General features: G+C 41.1%; 2 protein-coding genes across 10 annotated transcripts in view; one reads left to right on the forward strand and one right to left on the reverse strand.

The window, feature by feature from the left end:
- L3MBTL3 (L3MBTL histone methyl-lysine binding protein 3) overlaps positions 1 to 3,152 on the forward strand; it is a 56,827-nt gene extending 53,675 nt beyond the window's left edge. For all 9 annotated transcript variants that reach the window (XM_033143770.1, XM_033143761.1, XM_033143763.1 and 6 more), the window contains 3 exons: positions 102 to 265; positions 1,514 to 1,576; positions 2,391 to 3,152. In XM_033143770.1, coding sequence (XP_032999661.1) covers positions 102 to 265; positions 1,514 to 1,576; positions 2,391 to 2,534 — 371 coding nt within the window. In that variant the 3' untranslated portion in view covers positions 2,535 to 3,152. The remainder of the gene's footprint in view (positions 1 to 101; positions 266 to 1,513; positions 1,577 to 2,390) is intronic.
- Positions 3,153 to 4,869: 1,717 nt separating this feature from the next.
- On the reverse strand, positions 4,870 to 16,460 carry SAMD3 (sterile alpha motif domain containing 3). The gene is made up of 10 exons (XM_033145415.1): positions 16,357 to 16,460; positions 15,464 to 15,644; positions 13,841 to 13,939; positions 13,154 to 13,339; positions 12,356 to 12,440; positions 8,689 to 8,853; positions 6,870 to 7,082; positions 5,995 to 6,166; positions 5,532 to 5,614; positions 4,870 to 5,136 (listed from the first exon to the last, which is right to left on the reverse strand). Exons 1-10 carry the CDS (start codon positions 16,433 to 16,435, stop codon positions 4,870 to 4,872), a joined length of 1,530 nt encoding a protein of 509 aa, XP_033001306.1. The 5' UTR covers positions 16,436 to 16,460.
- Between the last annotated feature and the right edge of the window lie 816 nt (positions 16,461 to 17,276).

A 17,276-nucleotide genomic window follows, 5' to 3' on the forward strand; every position in this document is an offset into this window, starting at 1 on the left:
GTCACACAGTTTCCATGGCCAATCAGAGCAGAACCAAATAATTCAGCCTGCAGTTTTAAAACTTGCTTGTGTTTTGTTTGTTTGTTTCCTTTTATTTACAGATACTAAGGAATCTAATAACAGGAGTTCCCATCCTCAGCCAGTTATTTTGACTTCGAAGTTGACAATCCCAGCCTTTCCATTGCGATGGGAACAGCAGAGTAAACTCCTTCCTACTGTGGCTGGAATCCCTGCCAGTAAAGTTTCCAAGTGGAGCACAGATGAGGTGTGTTCCCAGTGCAATTCTTGCCGGACGTGAACTAAAGCAGACTTCACTTGATCATGTAGTCTTTGGGGGTTTTGTACAGAACACAATATTGTATAGTTTATTGTTTATTTGTTTAATGTTAACATGGTTCCTTTTAAAACAAAATAAAAAATTAAAAAAAGTTCCTTCCAGTAGCACCTTAGAGACCAACTAAGTTTGTTCTTGGTATGAGCTTTTGTGTGCATGCACACTTCTTCAGATAGTTTTCAGCTGGTTCCTTTTAAGTTTTGTAAGCTATTTGAGGTTTTTTAAAAGTAGGATAATAGCAAATAGGTGGGGGGGGGGAACCCTATCCTGATGTTGCAAATAATAGATGAATCCTAAAAACTATGCTCATGTAGCTCTGTTACATAAAATAAACCTTTCTGTCTTTATCAGAAAGTGGACTGTATCTAAACTCCTTTAAGAGGAATCATACTTTAAAGACAACTTGTTTTGCCTTATGGTAAAGGCAGATGGTTCTTATAACCAATGCAGATGGTGACTTTGTGCTTTCCTCCTGATTTTGTTCTTCTGGCTATACTGAGTTCCAATTTATTGTAGAGCTTCATTTTTCTAAAATACTCCCTTAGGGCAGTGTTAGAACAGATCATAGGGAAAACAGTAAGTGTCGTCTTAGGGCACAGATGGGAAACCTGCAGCCCTCCAGATGTTGTTGGACTCTTTAACTTCCCATCATTGCTCACTACCGCCTGATTCCACCCCACCCCACCCTCTTCTAAGGAACAGACCTCAATTAGTTTACATAAGCTGGAAAAAGAGGTTCCACAGGCAAAATTGGAAAGTGGATGAAGGCCACCTCCTGTGGTGGGGAGCTTCATTATATTAAAATCAGCTGGAATAAAGACATAGTGATGAGATCCATTTTTTTGGAGGAAGCCACGGAAAGCACTCCTCAATCTCTCAGTTAACTTTGGCCATTGTAGCATCTTTTTCTCTTCCTCCATTCAAATGAGTGAATGCCATGCTAATGGGGCTCTTGGTTGGAAAAAGAGGATCAACATTTCTAAACCCCGAGGCTGTTTTTTTGAAAAAAAAATTACACAGGTTTTTCTAATATTTTTCAGAACTGTGTTAATTTCCAAGCTAATGAGGGTGGGGCCTTCGAAAAATGTGCTCGTTGTTAATTGCTAGACAAGATCACAGTGTTTTTTGTGCCCTCATGTGGATAAACATCCATTGATTTTATGTGTTGTTAAAATTCAGGTGTCAGAATTCATACGGAGTTTGCCAGGCTGCGAGGAACATGGCAAGGTGTTCAAAGACGAAGTGAGTATAACAAATCTGTTACTTCTTTTATCAATAATTATTATTTAAATGCATAGGTAAAGGTAAAGGGACCCCTGACCATTAGGTCCAATCGCAGGTGACTCTGGGGTTGCGGCACTCATCTTGCTTTATTGGCTGAGGGAGCCGGCGTACAGCTTCCAGGTCATGTGGCCAGCATGACTAAGCCGCTTCTGGCGAACCAGAGCAGTGCACGGAAATGCCGTTTACCTTACCGCCGGAGTGGTACCTATTTATCTACTTGCACTTTGACGTGTTTTCAAACTGCTAGGTTGGCAGAAGCAGGAACCAAGCAACGGGAGCTCACCCCGTCATGGGGATTTGAACCACCAACCTTCTGAGCAGCAAGCCCTAGGCTCTGTGGTTTAACCCACAGCGCCACTCCTCTAAATGGATAAAGGAGGCCAAATACTGGTTTGGGGCATATTCCTGAAGACATTATTTGAGCTTGGTTTCAACTGAAATCAGAGTCAGTTCCAAAGCCATTGGAACTACAGTGGTACCTTGGTTTTCGAACATAATCTGTTCCGGAAGACCGAGTTCCGAAATGTTCAAAAACTGAGGTGCAAAGGGCGGTCTGCAAATTTAATAGAGAAAATTGAGAAAAACACAGTGGTACCTCGGGGAAGCTGTTTGACTTCCGAGGCGCATTCAAAAACAGAAGCATTTACTTGCGGGTTTATGGCATTCAAAAACCAAGGTTCTACTGTATCTTAAATTATTATTAAAGTTTAGAGTTCTTCTTCCTAAATGTCCAAAGTTACTAATAATGGAAATTTTCTCTCTTTTTTTCAAGCAAATTGATGGAGAAGCTTTCCTTCTAATGACCCAAACAGATATAGTAAAAATAATGAGCATTAAGCTAGGACCAGCCCTAAAGATCTTCAACTCAATCCTGATGTTCAAGGCTGCCGATAAGAACTCGCACAATGAACTCTGATGGAGAAGTGACTACAGGGCAGCTCTCTCCATTGCAGCACATGTTTTATTCAAAGCACAAAGACTCCAAAGGATCATCAAGGAGGAACTCTCCAAGGCGAAAAAGTCAGAGTAGATGGAGTGTTGATTTTCTCCAAGAGCCTGAGCAAACTAACACTTCTGGGAAGTGCTTAAGCTTTTTAGTAAGATGCTCTTACAGAAGAGTGGGTACTTAATGTTTACTGGCTGATGGCTCTAATTTTCTCACAACTAGCCATCCTTCATTTTATTGGGGATCCATTAACTAAGTTAACATACTAAAATTATGGAGATACTATCCTTTTCTAAGAAGACACAAAATACACACTTCATGAATTTACTTCTTCACCAATGAATTCCTTTGTATTGTTTCATCATTTTCATTTTTAAAAATTGTTCACAGTTTAAAATAAGTGGACTACAGTTAGTTAATGAAGACTGTTAACAAGTCGTCTTAGTTTCAAACAGCAGCTCAAACTTAACACTTTGCTGTGTACAATGAATCTGATCGATTTATTCTGTTGTATGAAAACATTGCTGGAGACCAATGCTATGTTTTTTATTTTTGTTTTTTTGCATGATTAAAGAAGTTTAATGAATATTTCCACCAACATATTTAGTATTAAGTTATTAAAATAAGAACTACCAACAAAAGTAAAATTCAGGATCTATATAGAGTCATACCTCGGGTTGCGTTTGCTGCGGGTTGCGTTCGGCATGGGTTACGAATGCACCGAACCTGGAAGTATCGGAACGGGTTACTTCTGGGTTCGGCACTTCACGCATGCGCAGAAGCACCAAATTGCGGTGCGCGCAAATTTGACGCTTCAGGTTGCGGACCTTTCAGTTTGTGAACGGGGCTCCGGAACGGATTCCGTTCGCAACCAGAGGTACCACTGTAATTGTTTCATGTTGCATTATAATATTTAGTCCATAAATCTAAGACGAAAAATAGAAATTAAATTCTACAACTAAAATCTCCAATTCCTTGGCGAATTTAAAAATCTATTTGAGCAGGAATAATGCATTACCCTCAGTAATTTAAAGATAGCAAGAGATAGGGAAAAGCCCAAGCAGACGGTCAAGTAAAATTTTTGTTACAGCTAAAAGGAATTTTTCACTTGTAAAAGTCCAGTTGTCTTGTGACTTGAGCTTGCAGCACAAGAGAAAAGAAACATGAAGCAAGGATGTTATGATTTAGATTGCTTTGTTCCAACAATCCACATTACGTACTCAAGGTTTGTTGTTGGCTTACTGACTGATTTATTGGAGCATAAGAAACCATTGGGTGTAATGCTAACTCAGGGATCATGACTTGCTACTTTTGTGTGCTAGCACACAGACTAGATACAGACTAGAAAGGCCCCTTCCTGATAAATCATTGTAATAGTTTACTCTGATGTGCAAATGAGATGACTGAGTGTGCTTTACAAGTGTAGAATTTGGTACTGGATCCTGTTAGTATCTATTAACAGAGTGTTAATAGATACTAATAGATAATAGATGTTTCTAACCTCAATGCTTCAACATGTGAGCAGTGTCTGGTATTCTCACAAGCTAAGAGAGTGGAAAGAGAAGCTTTGCTCTGGTAACATCTGTAAACAACCAGATGGTGGGGTTACTTACATTGCCCCATGGCTGGCAAAATTAGTGTGGGAAGTATGGTAAGTATGTCGTGTTTCACATATGGTACATATTTTCATGTTAGCTAGAGAGGCAAGGGATCATCTCATGTTGTACACGTTCTATCGTTCTTCTACTTCTATACTATACTTCTAGAAAAAAAAGTGGTTACAATGGCTTGGGCAACATGAACCTCCCATTCTTGCCCCATTATGATTATTTTTAATGGCTCTCCTGAGGAATGTTTCTTTTAAGTGAAGGTAGAACCGCACAATCATCTAGCATGGATGCATTAGATACAGAGTCAACACATTTAAAATTAAAATGCATTTGTCACGGGACCATAGGTAAGACCATAGGTGATTATTTAAAATCAAGTTGCATTACATTTTTATGAACACTGTTAGGAAATAAAGTTATGAAACTAGAGGGACAGGATATTCATGGAAACATGAAAACAACCCACATCCCATTGAAGTTTGGTGTTAAGAATTTGGCAAAAGATAGCTGCTATAAAAGTAAATGTTCATAAAACATCTAACTTTTTTTAAAACAGAAGGAGCAAGATTATCTATGTGAACTTTTACTAAAAAGTGCACTTGAATCAATCAAAATGGCAAATGATAAAACCAGGAATTACTTGCAAGTGGATTCTGCCCCAAAGCCACATTAAGTAATATTCAGTATTGGTACATTCACATTTTCCCCAGTTCCCTGATTTTTGCTGAAAGTAACTGTGGACACTTGACTCCAAAGATGAGGGACTCCAAAAAGTGAAGTGTATTATACAGTCTTTTGGGATATGGAATGCCAAAGACATGGTAGGAAGCCAGCAGAGCAGCGAGGGCCATAGTACAATCATCCAGCTGGGCCAATTTCTCCTCCTCCACGTACAGGGAATACTCACACATGTTTACATCAAATGGGTATTTTACTTCTAGTACTGGTGTTGACACTTTCACCTGGTTTTGAAAAATAGAAGTCTACGCATAAAATTCATGGGTTTTCTTGTATTAACTAAAAAGGAAGTAGCAGGAGGATCATTCTCTCAAAACAGCCTTTTAAACCATTAATGGAGAGTTGAACGAAAAAACACAATATAAGATCGTTAGTAAATAAGAATTGGAGCTGCTGACCCCAGTTTGGTTCTTACTACTTGGGCTATTTTCTTTCCAGGAAAGCACTCCAATGCCTGACAAAATCAAGACATAAAAGAAAAACCGTTTTGCATGTTACCAACCATTATCAATGGTGTCTCCAAATATATTGTTGAAATGTTGCATAAGGACACGAGTACATGTGGATTTAAAAAAAAAAAAAGGCTGGCCTCCCGTCATATAATTCGTTATCTACATACCTCCTCATTCACAGCAGCAAGCAAGCAGGAATCCTCTCCAAAAACATCTGGCAAAAGTAAACATGTAGCAGTAATCTTCATATCTATCGAAAATGAAGAACAATTGCAGGGCAGTAGGATTAACAGCCAGAAGAAGCAAGCTTTTTAAAAGGCAGTTGTGTTCAAAGCAGAATGCTCTATATTTGGATGTTTTTCCCACTCTTGACAATAGTTTATTAGGGTTTCTTCACACACACATTAGTCACCTTTACAAGAAACATTCAGCATCTCAAGCATGAGTAACTAACCTTCCTTTTTCAGTTAATAAGCCATTTATATTGTATGTAGGAACTGCTCCATAGTGCATTGAAAGCAAACAGCCATTTTCTCAATGCATATAAGGAAAACGTTTGCTTAGCTTCTATTATACAAAGTATCTTGCCCATTAGCTGCTTTAAAACCAGACACAACAGGCCATACCCACATGTCCGAATATCATCTTCCATGTACTGCTTCAGATTCTTCTGCAGAGCAAGAATAACTGGACTATTCTTCACCACATATGACGTCAGTATGTCCTCTGAATATGCTTCCAAAATCTCAGCTGTTTTCTTGTAAATGTCTTTGTGTGTTAGAAGATGATATTCTCTAAAAAGCTAAAGGGAAAGGAAAGCAATTTAGATACAGCGGACGCTCGATACAAATTTAATGTGTTCCGGGGGTCCGTGTGCACCCCGAAAAATCCATATCCAGAAGCACTGCTTCTGTGCATGGACGCAGTAGAGCGCTTCTGCCGATGCGTGAGCAGCTCAACCCGGAAAAATACTTCTGGGTTTGCTGCTTTCGCAACCCGAAGTTTACATTACTCGAGAGTAACGTAACCAGAGGGTCTACTCGAGACAACAAAAAATAAAATCCTTCCAGTAGCACCTTAAAGACCAACTAAGTTTGTTCTTGGTATGAGGTTTCGTGTGCATGCACACTTCTTCAGATACACTGAAACAGAAGTCACCTTTGTTCTTGGTATGAGCTTTCGTGTGAATGGACATTACAATTTAAAGAGCACATAAGTGGAAGTAAGCACTGATGCAAGACCCGATCACAAGAGCACTCTCTCCTTTGCGGCGTTACTGGGGTTTCAGAATCATAGAAGCATTGCTGCCTCCAACTGTGGAGGAAGAGCACAGCCATCATGACTAGCAGTCACATTTTTCTTGGCTCACTAGAGCAGGGTGATTTGCTGTCAAAACCTCCGAATAAGCTACAGAAGTGCCTTCTTTGCCACAAACATAGAAATGCCTGTGCGCACTCATGTCCTGTCATGAAATATAAGGTTGTTACTAAGAAAACCACCATTACCTGATAAGGACACTTTAAAAATGGGAATAGGCTGAGAATTTCCTTCAAAGGCTTCTTATCTTTATTGATCATCTTCCTTCTTATTTCTAAAGTCTTGGTCATCCTGTTGTCCACTTCTCCCCAATTTCTCTCAGTTTTCATATATTCTTCCTTAAACCAGCTAATATGTTCATTTATCTCAACATCAAGGTCTTTGTTGTAAATGTTTTTAACCTGTTAAAATAGTCATTACCAGTAGTTAACTATTTTGCAGAGTGCATTTTTACAAAAAAAAGGAATAGTCTTGGTTAATAATAGTGCAATTTATCAAGAAATATGGTACACATATGGGAGAACCTCTAACTGAACTTCAGTGGGGCTTGCTTTTGAGTAGAGATGCACAGGATTGCACTGTTAATGAAGTTTTTTTTTTGCAATTGCTTTACAAGTATGATCTTTCTCAGGGTTCTCATACTTTAAAAAAACAAAACAAAAAAACACCCTGCATTCTTTTTAAAAAACAAAAAAACCCATAATGGAAGTATCTTATTTCCAGCAGTATTTGGTGGCAACAACATTTATACTTATTTCAGAAGATAAAGGCATTCTTTGTAAGCACAATTCTTATCTATAATTATAACTCAGTTTCCCTTCAAAATCAGAACCCATAAGTACATGCCAGTCAAGTAGACACAGTACTCCTTGTTTATCAGTACCTTCCAGACTAAAACACATTATTTGTGCCAGTTTTCAAGTGCTTTATTATGTATTTAAATTTAAAAATATGGGGAAAGAAACCTCTCCCAAGCTTCTTATAGTCACCACAATTAAGTAATTCAAATGCTGATCTTCTAGAAGAGTTCTTAATTCTAAGATGGTAAAATAATTATTGTGTTACTAAGTATAATCTCACCAGTAATTTATAGGACACTAAAACTGGCAATTACCAGGCGTAGCTGATAATCAGAACTAGCATGGTGGTTGGGGCGGGGGCGGGGAGAAGAGTGGGGATACTGTTCACTTCCCCTCCCTAGACCTAAGCGAGTGGAGAAAGTGAAGCAAAAACAGATAAGCAAAAGCATTATCATATTTATTCAGACATGTTGCCCAAAGGTAAATTCACATCTAGCAGTTCCGCTATAGCCATGAATGCCTGGGCAAAGTCTACAGCTCTTTTGTCCCCAAACACCACAATTTCCAATCCAAACACTTAGGTTCCAGTTCTTTATGCGTCCCTTCCCCCAGCTCATCTGCAATACATCCAGCCAACGTTTAGGTTATTTGCATGATCAGAAATGGTGGGTAGGACATTCTCTGCCAGTACAAAAGGGAGGGATGTCTTCCATTCTCTGCAAGGGTTAATAAAGTCTAGGAATGTTGACAGAGTTGCAGTCAGATCCTAGTCATATTCCCTTGGATTACAGTATAAGGGAAAGGAAGTTAGCTTAAGGAAGTTCATAGAGGAAATGCTACCCATCCTCTCCTCACTCCTTCAAGCCCTCATCCCCCATCTCATGTTGCAGCAGAAAGGGGCAGACAGGGAATTTTCATTCCATAGACTTCTTCAAGTTACCTTAAGATTAAGTAAGCTATTACTGTACTGACAGGCAAGTCTCACTGAAATCTTTGGGACTTTTTAAGCATTGAGGCATTAGACTCCTTAATAGAAATATGGCACTCATATTCTTCAAGAATCAAAATGGTTGGAAAGAGGCCATATGAGGAATGCTCAATTTTTGCACACCTTTCTGTTTTCCCCTTTCAGGCGTAGCTGGAAAAAACAGGCAAAGCTCATATTCATATCCTCTTGTTATTCCATCCACAGAATCTGAATACTTACTTTTGTCTGCACTCCTTGGACCTTCTCACACCTGTTTTCAGAAGATTTTCTAGTCTGCCCTCGCCTGTGGCCAAACTTGCATTTATTCCTCACTACCTGTTCATCATCGTCTATCGGTCTCCGCACGTACTTGAAACGGTCTTTAAGGGCTCGTTTCCATAGAAACTGCATATTTAAAAAAGTTGTTAGTGTCTTCCAGGAGCCTTATCTATTCTTTCAGAGCAAGTTATCTGCTGTTCCTAAATTGCTAAAAGAAAAAGAACCTTTAGAATATCATTTCCAGCAGATTTCTTTTTAAAAAAAAAAAATGCAACTACTGTATACTTTGCAGGAGCTAATTGCATCCCATCCCTATTGAGGAAACAGAGTAACTACCTTTGAAAGGCAGCAGGCAATAGCTTTGCTTTAAAGTAGTTTGACAAATGATAACATTGTAAATGCAAGACAATGGCTGTCTGCTTTTAACAGTGTAGCAAACAGCATAGTTGGCAAGTCAAAATGCAGTGATGTTGTTTTCACACATCCAAGTAATCGCTTGTAGTTTCAGTCACTGAGAAACAAACAGGAGTGTATGAACTTACTGTACATTAAAATTCAGTTTAAGCCCATCATGTTCTATGGGTTCTGGGTGAGTAAAAGGTAAAGGTAAAGGGACCCCTGACCATCAGGTCCAGTCGTGTCCGACTCTGGGGTTACGGCGCTCATCTCGCTCTATAGGCCGAGGGAGCCAGCGTTTCTCCAAAAACAGCTTCCGGGTCATGTGGCCAGCATGACAAAGCCGCTTCTGGCGAACCAGAGCAGCGCACGGAAACGCCGTTTACCTTCCCGCCACAGCGGTCCCTATTTATCTACTTGCACTTTGATGTGCTTTCAAACTGCTAGGTGGGCAGGAGCTGGGACCGAGCAACGGGAGCTCACCCCGTGGCAGGGATTCGAACCGCCGACCTTCTGATCAGCAAGCCCTAGACTCTGTGGTTTAACCCACAGCACCACCTAGGTCCCTTCTGGGTGAGTAACAGAATATTAATCAAAAATCAGAGTGTAAACCAACTTATTGATAACCCACCATTTCTCATATAGCTCTCAGCATCTTAGTGTCATGTGATGATAATATAAGAATGGTGCCTGCTGTTTCAGGCCGCATGTCCATCTAATTCAGCCACCACACAGTGGCCAACCAGATTTATTTATTTGTTTGTTTATTATTTCATAACATTTATATACTGCTCGATTGTAAAGAAAGCAAAACAAAACCTGAAAGTTGTTTACAAAAAGATGCTGATGAGAATCCTACAAATGAGATATGTTGGCAACAGTGTTCCCCTCCTTCTTGTGAACTGGTAGTCAGTAGGATACGGGTTCTGACTGATGGCAGCACATAACCATTGTGGCTTGTAGCCATTGATAGCTTTATCCTTCAAAATATATTGAGGATACTATCCACACTGACATTCCCTAGTTGCTATGAGATTATCACCTATGAAGTAATATGCATCCAAAAATTGAATTCAAAGGAATGGCAGACCATTAGGAAATGCCTGGAAGAAGAAGAAGAAGAAGAAGAGGAGGAGGAGGAGGAGGAGTTTGGATTTGATATCCCGTTTTATCACTACCCGAAGGAGTCTCAAAGCGGCTAACATTCTCCTTTCCCTTCCTACCCGACAACAAACACTCTGTGAGGTGAGTAGGGCTGAGAAACATCAAAGAAGTGTGACTAGCCCAAGGTCACCCAGCAGCTGCATGTGGAGGAGCGGAGACGCAAACCCGGTTTCCCAGATTACGAGTTTACCGCTCTTAACCACTACAGCACACTGGCTCTCACATTGCAAGAGCACGATAAAGGTACGATAAAGGTCAAAACAGAAAGCCACAGGTGTCCACTTGCCAAGACCAACATTTCATAAGTTTGAAAAGATCGTACACTCCTGTCCCAGTGTTGCGTACGCTCCATGTTGTGTACATTTGACTTATGGACCTCCGCGACCCGGAAGTCCTCCCCGGTGCGCATGCAATGCGCGGATGCGCAGAAACGTTCAGCGCATTTCGCACATGTGCAGAAGCACAAAAATGCGCAAACTTTCGGGTTTTTTTGGGGGGGGTGTTCATGTTAAGCACACCTATGTTACGTAGCGCAATCCGGAACGAATCACGTGCGTAACACAGGGTACCACTGTATTTAACTCTCAGAAACCCTCTTCAGTTGTTCAGTATGAATGAAGAGACTTCAGAACCCACCAGCTAGCTCTGGCCCCTTAACCCATCCAACTCATGTCATGTGGCACTCTGAAAGGGGCCTGTACTTGTAAGACCACTCCCCTTTCCCGGAGGGTGGAGTTGTGGGCGGGGGTCACGAAGAGTCGGACATGACTAAACAACTAAACAACAACAACACCTGGGACCTCACTGGGACCTGGCAGGGGGTGGAGTGATGCCGCCCGCGTCATCAGGACTCCCAGCTGCGTCATGCTCCCCAGCTGACCAATCTGGTTAGCCGGGGTGTGTGGCTGCTGTGGTTTAAATCGTGGTGTGGCTGGTGGGCAGCCTCCTTTGTCGAATCACCCAGCCCATCCGCCCTCTTTTTGTGCATTGCTTGACTTTGGCCTTGCCATGGACTAATGTCAGTCGCCTTATTCTTGGGGCCAGGTAGGAATTTTTTCCACTTGGCAAATTGGGACCAGCCATTTGGTTTTTGCCTACCTTTTAGCAATCATGACAACTTTGTAAGGTTAGGCGGTTAGGCACTGGGTAAGCCTGGTTCATGGGGCAGAAGGTTGTTGCCTCTGCCTGCCCCTCCAAGTTAAGGGTATCCTGTTGAAGGGATCTGGGTGTGTGTGGATCCTGTCCAAAGCCATGCCACAACCCCACCAGGGACCCTGGGGTGCTCTTAATTGATGTATAACATAGGGCACCCCCTATCAGTGGTTGACCCTTAAGAGACTTCCTGCGGGCGTGCAGGAGTCACGATATAGTTGGTTTCACCCAATGCCTAAGCCAAACCGCTCACATCTGTAACCAATAAAGTTGTGGCCTTATTTATCCCATTAACTCAAAATATTTGTGTCCGTGTATTTATTATCCAAGGGGAACTTTGGGCCCCGGGGCCTCACCACACAAGGTTTCCTCTGTGGAGACAGGAACCTTGGTAAGCTTATACAAATCACAACTTTTGACCATGACCTGGGAATAGATAATATTCTCCTAAGGAACACAACACTAATCTATTAAGTCTTTGCTAACATATTGAGGACAACACACGGCAAATCTCCAGAAAGCCCCACATTGGGGTGGGGGGTATAAGATCAACCTCTGTGGAATGGTGTATTGAAGACTCCACAGGGTCCAGCAACATCCCCTAAGCACAGTACCACTCTCTCAAATAAGACTGTAACCACTGGAAAGCCCAGTCCCAATTCAGACAGCTGCTCCAGCAGGATACCAATGGTGGAGGGTATAGAAAGCTGCTGAGAGATCAAGGAGAATCCACAGCATCCCATTACCATCCCCTGTCTGTCTCCAGGCAGAAGTCATCATACCAGGCAAACAGGGCAGTTTCCATGACAAAAGCAGGCCTAAACCCCAATAGAAATGTATATAATCAAATAAAAGCAATTGCATGTTTAATTCAAGAAAACAACAATACAGAATTGCATTTGTTTGGAGTACTTACAAAGCCATTCCCATCCTCATCAAGAAAAGGGTATGCCTGGAGCAATTCACTGACAACATCATTATATTGCTGAGTGGTTGGATATCTGCCCACGCAATATAAAATGCATACAAATATTATTATTTAAAGTGCCCTGCTGCTTCAATCGGAAAATCTTCAGCTCCTTTTACATTAATGCCTGCCTCCATCATACAAAATAAAAAAGTACACTCTTGGCAATCTCTACTCACACACTGGCCCAATGATTCCTATCACTACTGCCACCATATCAGGCTGCAAAACACTGATCTGTGCCCAGGGTGCCTAACATGGAAGGAGATTTGATTTCTTTTTTAGCACCGTGAAAGCACTTGTGTAGTGGGTATCTGTGGTTGGGCACCTACATCTGTGTGTGTGATGTTGCATGTCTGCATTGAGGTGGCGGGCACTCACAATCCTGAGGGCGAGATTGCACCCCTGCTCGTGAGACATTCCTGCTTCTTTACCAAGCTCCCTGTGGTTTGGTGACAAGCACTGAGGACAGCTAGGAAGACAGTCAATTGGTCCAAACAAGACTATGGACCACTGTCTGACTAGGTAGCAAGAGATTAGAAGTAACTGGGCTCTGGCTACCCTCCAGGCCTCCCAACCCTCATACAAGTTATGGGCAGCCACAAATATATTCATTCTGCCTTTATACCTACACTCTCTTCATATCAAAGTTCACAGCATGCAGAGATCAATTTATCATCCTTATGGAAATTCACCCCATGCCATATTGCTCCCATGAGGCAGAATGCTGAAGACTGCCTTACTTACAGTGATCCTTCAAGATACTTTGTCATGTCAGCTTGCAAGAATTCAATTATCCTTATTCTCACACTGTGGTCAGGACATTTTCTTTCTGCTAATATGCATTTGACATCATAAGGGAACTCAGGCAGAATATAGGAATTTGTCCATTGCAATGTTTTGCATCTTGCTAAAACATGCCTCATGTTTTTCCTGGCAAAGGAAGCAAAAATGACCATTCATTAGCACTTTAAATTATCACATACTTCCTTGTGCTAGCTCCTTCAATTGATTTATTATCAGTGAATGACAAGCTATCCTCTTGATATAACATATTTACTATGCTTTACACTCCAGAAGCATGGGCTACCCCTAGTGTTATTTCCACATAATCTGTTATATATTTTAAATGCGTTACAAATTATGATATGATCCAAATTATATTTTTCTTCACATTATTTTTTAGAAAATCTGCTTTAGTTTATTTTGCTTTAGAACCCCCCAGTCAATCCTTATCTCTCCCTGTCTCCCCCCGCCCCCAGTAGTTCTCTGCATCCAAATAATTTGTTCATACACTCTTTGTGTAAGACTTAAAAAAACTAATGCAAACATATGTTGTAATCCTTTGTTATTGTCAATATATCTTGGTAGTATAGGAGGTTCTATATGAGGATAGCTATATCTTTGGAATTAGAAGGATAACCAAAAACTCACTTTTGTTTGAGAACTCTTTGGTCAATGGATCCATCATCGCAGCTTTCATTAGGAGAGAAACAATTCGTCTGTCCAACAGTCAGCTGAATGCTATGGGTTCTATAAGGAAACATGTTGCCCAACTGATTATGACCCACAACAGATGGAAATCCCCTTCTTGATCCAAGTATGTAACTGTCTACTTCTTAAATCCCTTAAATCTCCTTTTAAGTCTCTTTATATTCCTGCCTGAAGGAGGACTATGTGGAACTTGGAAGCATGGATGGCCAGGCTGGATTCAGCCAGTCCCCAAAATATTTTTTGTCTGGCCCCTGTGACTCTACCATATTTTAATCACAGTTGCGTACAAGCCTGCCTACTATTTCACTTGCAAGAAAAATAAACAAATATGATCAAGTTGTGAGAAAAAGAGAGACCCACAGTGGATTTTATATGTTTGTTTATAGCTGTGTACACACAATCTTTTTAAAGCACCTCCCTCCCCCCCAAATAATTATGGACACTGTAGTTTGCTAAAGGTTGCTGGGAATCGTAACTTTGTGAGGGGCAAACTACAGTGCGCAGAATTATTTGAGGGGGGAAATGTGCTTTAAAGGTCTAGTGTGTACTCAGCCCATATTTCAGTTGGAAAAATATATATCTGGCCCCTGGAGAACCAAGCAGCTCCTACAGACATATAAGTTGGTCACCTCAACTTATGTCAACTGCTTCATAGATGCTACTCTGCTTTAGTGGATGTAGTTCGAGAACTGGGAGACTTGTTTCCTTCTTCCTTTGAGAACAAAATGGTGAATGTCATTATGTCACGCCTCCATAGAAGCTAAAAATACTGGGCAATGGTCAGAAGAGGTGACTCATTTGGATTCGCCCACCATGAGGGGGGGGGGAAGGTGTTTGTGTGTGAAAAATAATAATAAGGGTTTTAGTTTGGGCCAGAGTCCAAAAGGCACAGTCATACGGAGATTTTGGACTCCATAAACTAGCACCATTTTAGGGGTGGTGGTTATCTCCCTGAAGATCTGATGTGGGGGCTGTCATTTGGAGTGTTTAAGCTGTGCCAACACCTCTGTCTAACCTGTTTATTTGTAAATAAAATGCAACTATGACAAAATGCCAATAATCCTCCAGTTACCTTGTTGGAAAGAAAATAAAACTTGGTTACACACTGTGCCCCTGGCAGTTCTCACTGCCAGAGCAAAACGGGAAAGTGTAACATTATTGCTCCTGATCTATAGATAAAAGTTGAACTATAGATTAAGGATGAACCTTTACAAGTGGAAAGATTTGCACGTTCTGCCTCTGGGTGCAATTTTCAAGCAGGCTCGACAGCCCAAGTACCTTTCATTTTAGAAACGAGGCACAAAACTAGTTCAAACTGAACATTACAACAGTGCCTTAGAAAAAAAAAAGGACAGATTGTTATTTTCCCATATTCAGGGACAACAAGCAATAAACATTCATTGCCATATTCTGTTGAGCTTCCAAATTCACATTAATGTAGTAGCACAATTCAATGACTGTAAAAAAATAATGAGCATTAGCATTAAAACAGAGAACCACTCTGACTGGAATATAAGTGGGATACTTTTGTTTCTTCCTTTATTTTTCTTTGCAGAGCCTTACCCACTGAATTCTCCTGGTGACTCAGAGAAGGGCTCTTTGCAGGTAAAAGCTGGTCCTTCTGTCTGCTGCTTGCATTTTTTAATCAGATCCATTAACACTGCCTGGTGCCCAATTTTCTTGACCAGCTGCTGAACCATCCTGTCGTTAAGAGCCAAAAGAGCAGCTCCACCCACTTCTTCCTCTGAAAGAAGAGCCAAAGAATCATTACACATGGCTTGCCTCTGGCTGCAAGCAATCAATCTATATTGCACACTATCTGTTTTCAATTGAGTTTGAATACAGATGTTCTTAGGCACAATACTGGCTTTGTGGGTTTAGTGGGTGCTGGGTGCTGAATTGCTACAGAGGGAGGCACTGAGGCAGGAATCCGGCTGAAGTCTTCTGTCCTAAGAACTTTTCTCCCCACCTCTAGCCCCAGCCAATAGGTTGTGGTTGCCTAATGGTAGTTAAAAACTACTCTCCACATCCACAGAGGCACTGTACTTTTTTTTGATTGCTTCAAATTGTTCTGTGGATAAGCCTGTTTATTTTAGTGCTGAGACTTGGTGCATATTTCGCCCTGTGCTTACCTCACAATCCTGTTCTGGAAATTAATGACAGCTTTTCGCTGGTTAAAAGCTTACAAACTGCAATGCTCTATTATTATGTAACTAGGAAGCAAACACTATCAAAACAATTACCGGTACATGTAATTCCACATAGATAGAAACGTGCTACCGGAATGCACATAAAGCTTGTAAGGTTTTAGCATCCAGCAATTTATTCCGCATTTCGCCCCCACTCCCTGCAACAAATACTTAGAAATGTCAATGGAAACCTCATTTGATTTAATAAATCTCTATAAATTACACAGATATTTGACACATACAGTGATACACACAGAACAGTCTTACCACGAAATTTGGGAACCAGGTCTCCTAGGTTTTTCAGTAGCAACCAGTTGCAGACTTGATCAACTGACCAACTTTCCATCTCCGTTTGCTGTGATGGAAAATTCCACTACAGAGTTTGGAAAAGCAAGAACAAGATGATTCTATTTTAAACCTTTAAGTCAATGTTCAGTCTTTCCCCCCCCTCCCCCCCAAAACCTGCTATTTTGCAAAATAGGTACACATGGTTCCAGGCTGATAATAATTTGTTCCCATATTCTGCACACTATATATTCATGCCTGCTGTAAGGAGGCAGTTTTAGCATTCCTTTTTCACCTGATCTTAGAATCCCAGTCTTGCTTTCCTCTGTTCCGAACAGGCAGCTTCATTCTTTATAATACTGAACACACCCAGATCCCACACCATTAACACCCAAGTTTCCACACAGATAAGAGAAAGGTGTGAAATTCACCACCACTATGCTCATCAGGAAATGGCTGGCATTTATTTTTATTTTTTTACAGAAAGCTGGGATGGGGGAGAAAACTACATATTAGCCTCTCACATACACATTTAGAGCAAGCTGAATGCTTTAACCCACACTGCTCCATTGAGAAACTAGTCAAGTGAACACGTACAGCAATGGGAGCAATATGAACAAAGGTGGAAAATGCACAGAATCGCATGCCAGTTTTGTGAAGTCACCTTCACTAACACCTTATAATTCAAGCTATTTCTAGGAAATGCAAGAAACGGATGTGTTTGCAGTTAGATTTTCAAAGGGTCTGGTCTGACTGAGCAGTAGAAGGAAAATATCGTGACATTCTCTGCCCTTAAGGCACAGGAGCCAACTCCTAGGGGGCCAAGGTCCCTTTGCCCCCCAATAAAATACTTGAAGAGGCTGCCCCCCAAATATTGATGGGCCTTGCCATTCAAATGGTGT

This window comes from Lacerta agilis, chromosome 3 (assembly GCF_009819535.1).
Source record: "Lacerta agilis isolate rLacAgi1 chromosome 3, rLacAgi1.pri, whole genome shotgun sequence".
In the NCBI taxonomy this organism is placed as follows: Eukaryota; Metazoa; Chordata; class Lepidosauria; order Squamata; family Lacertidae; genus Lacerta; species Lacerta agilis.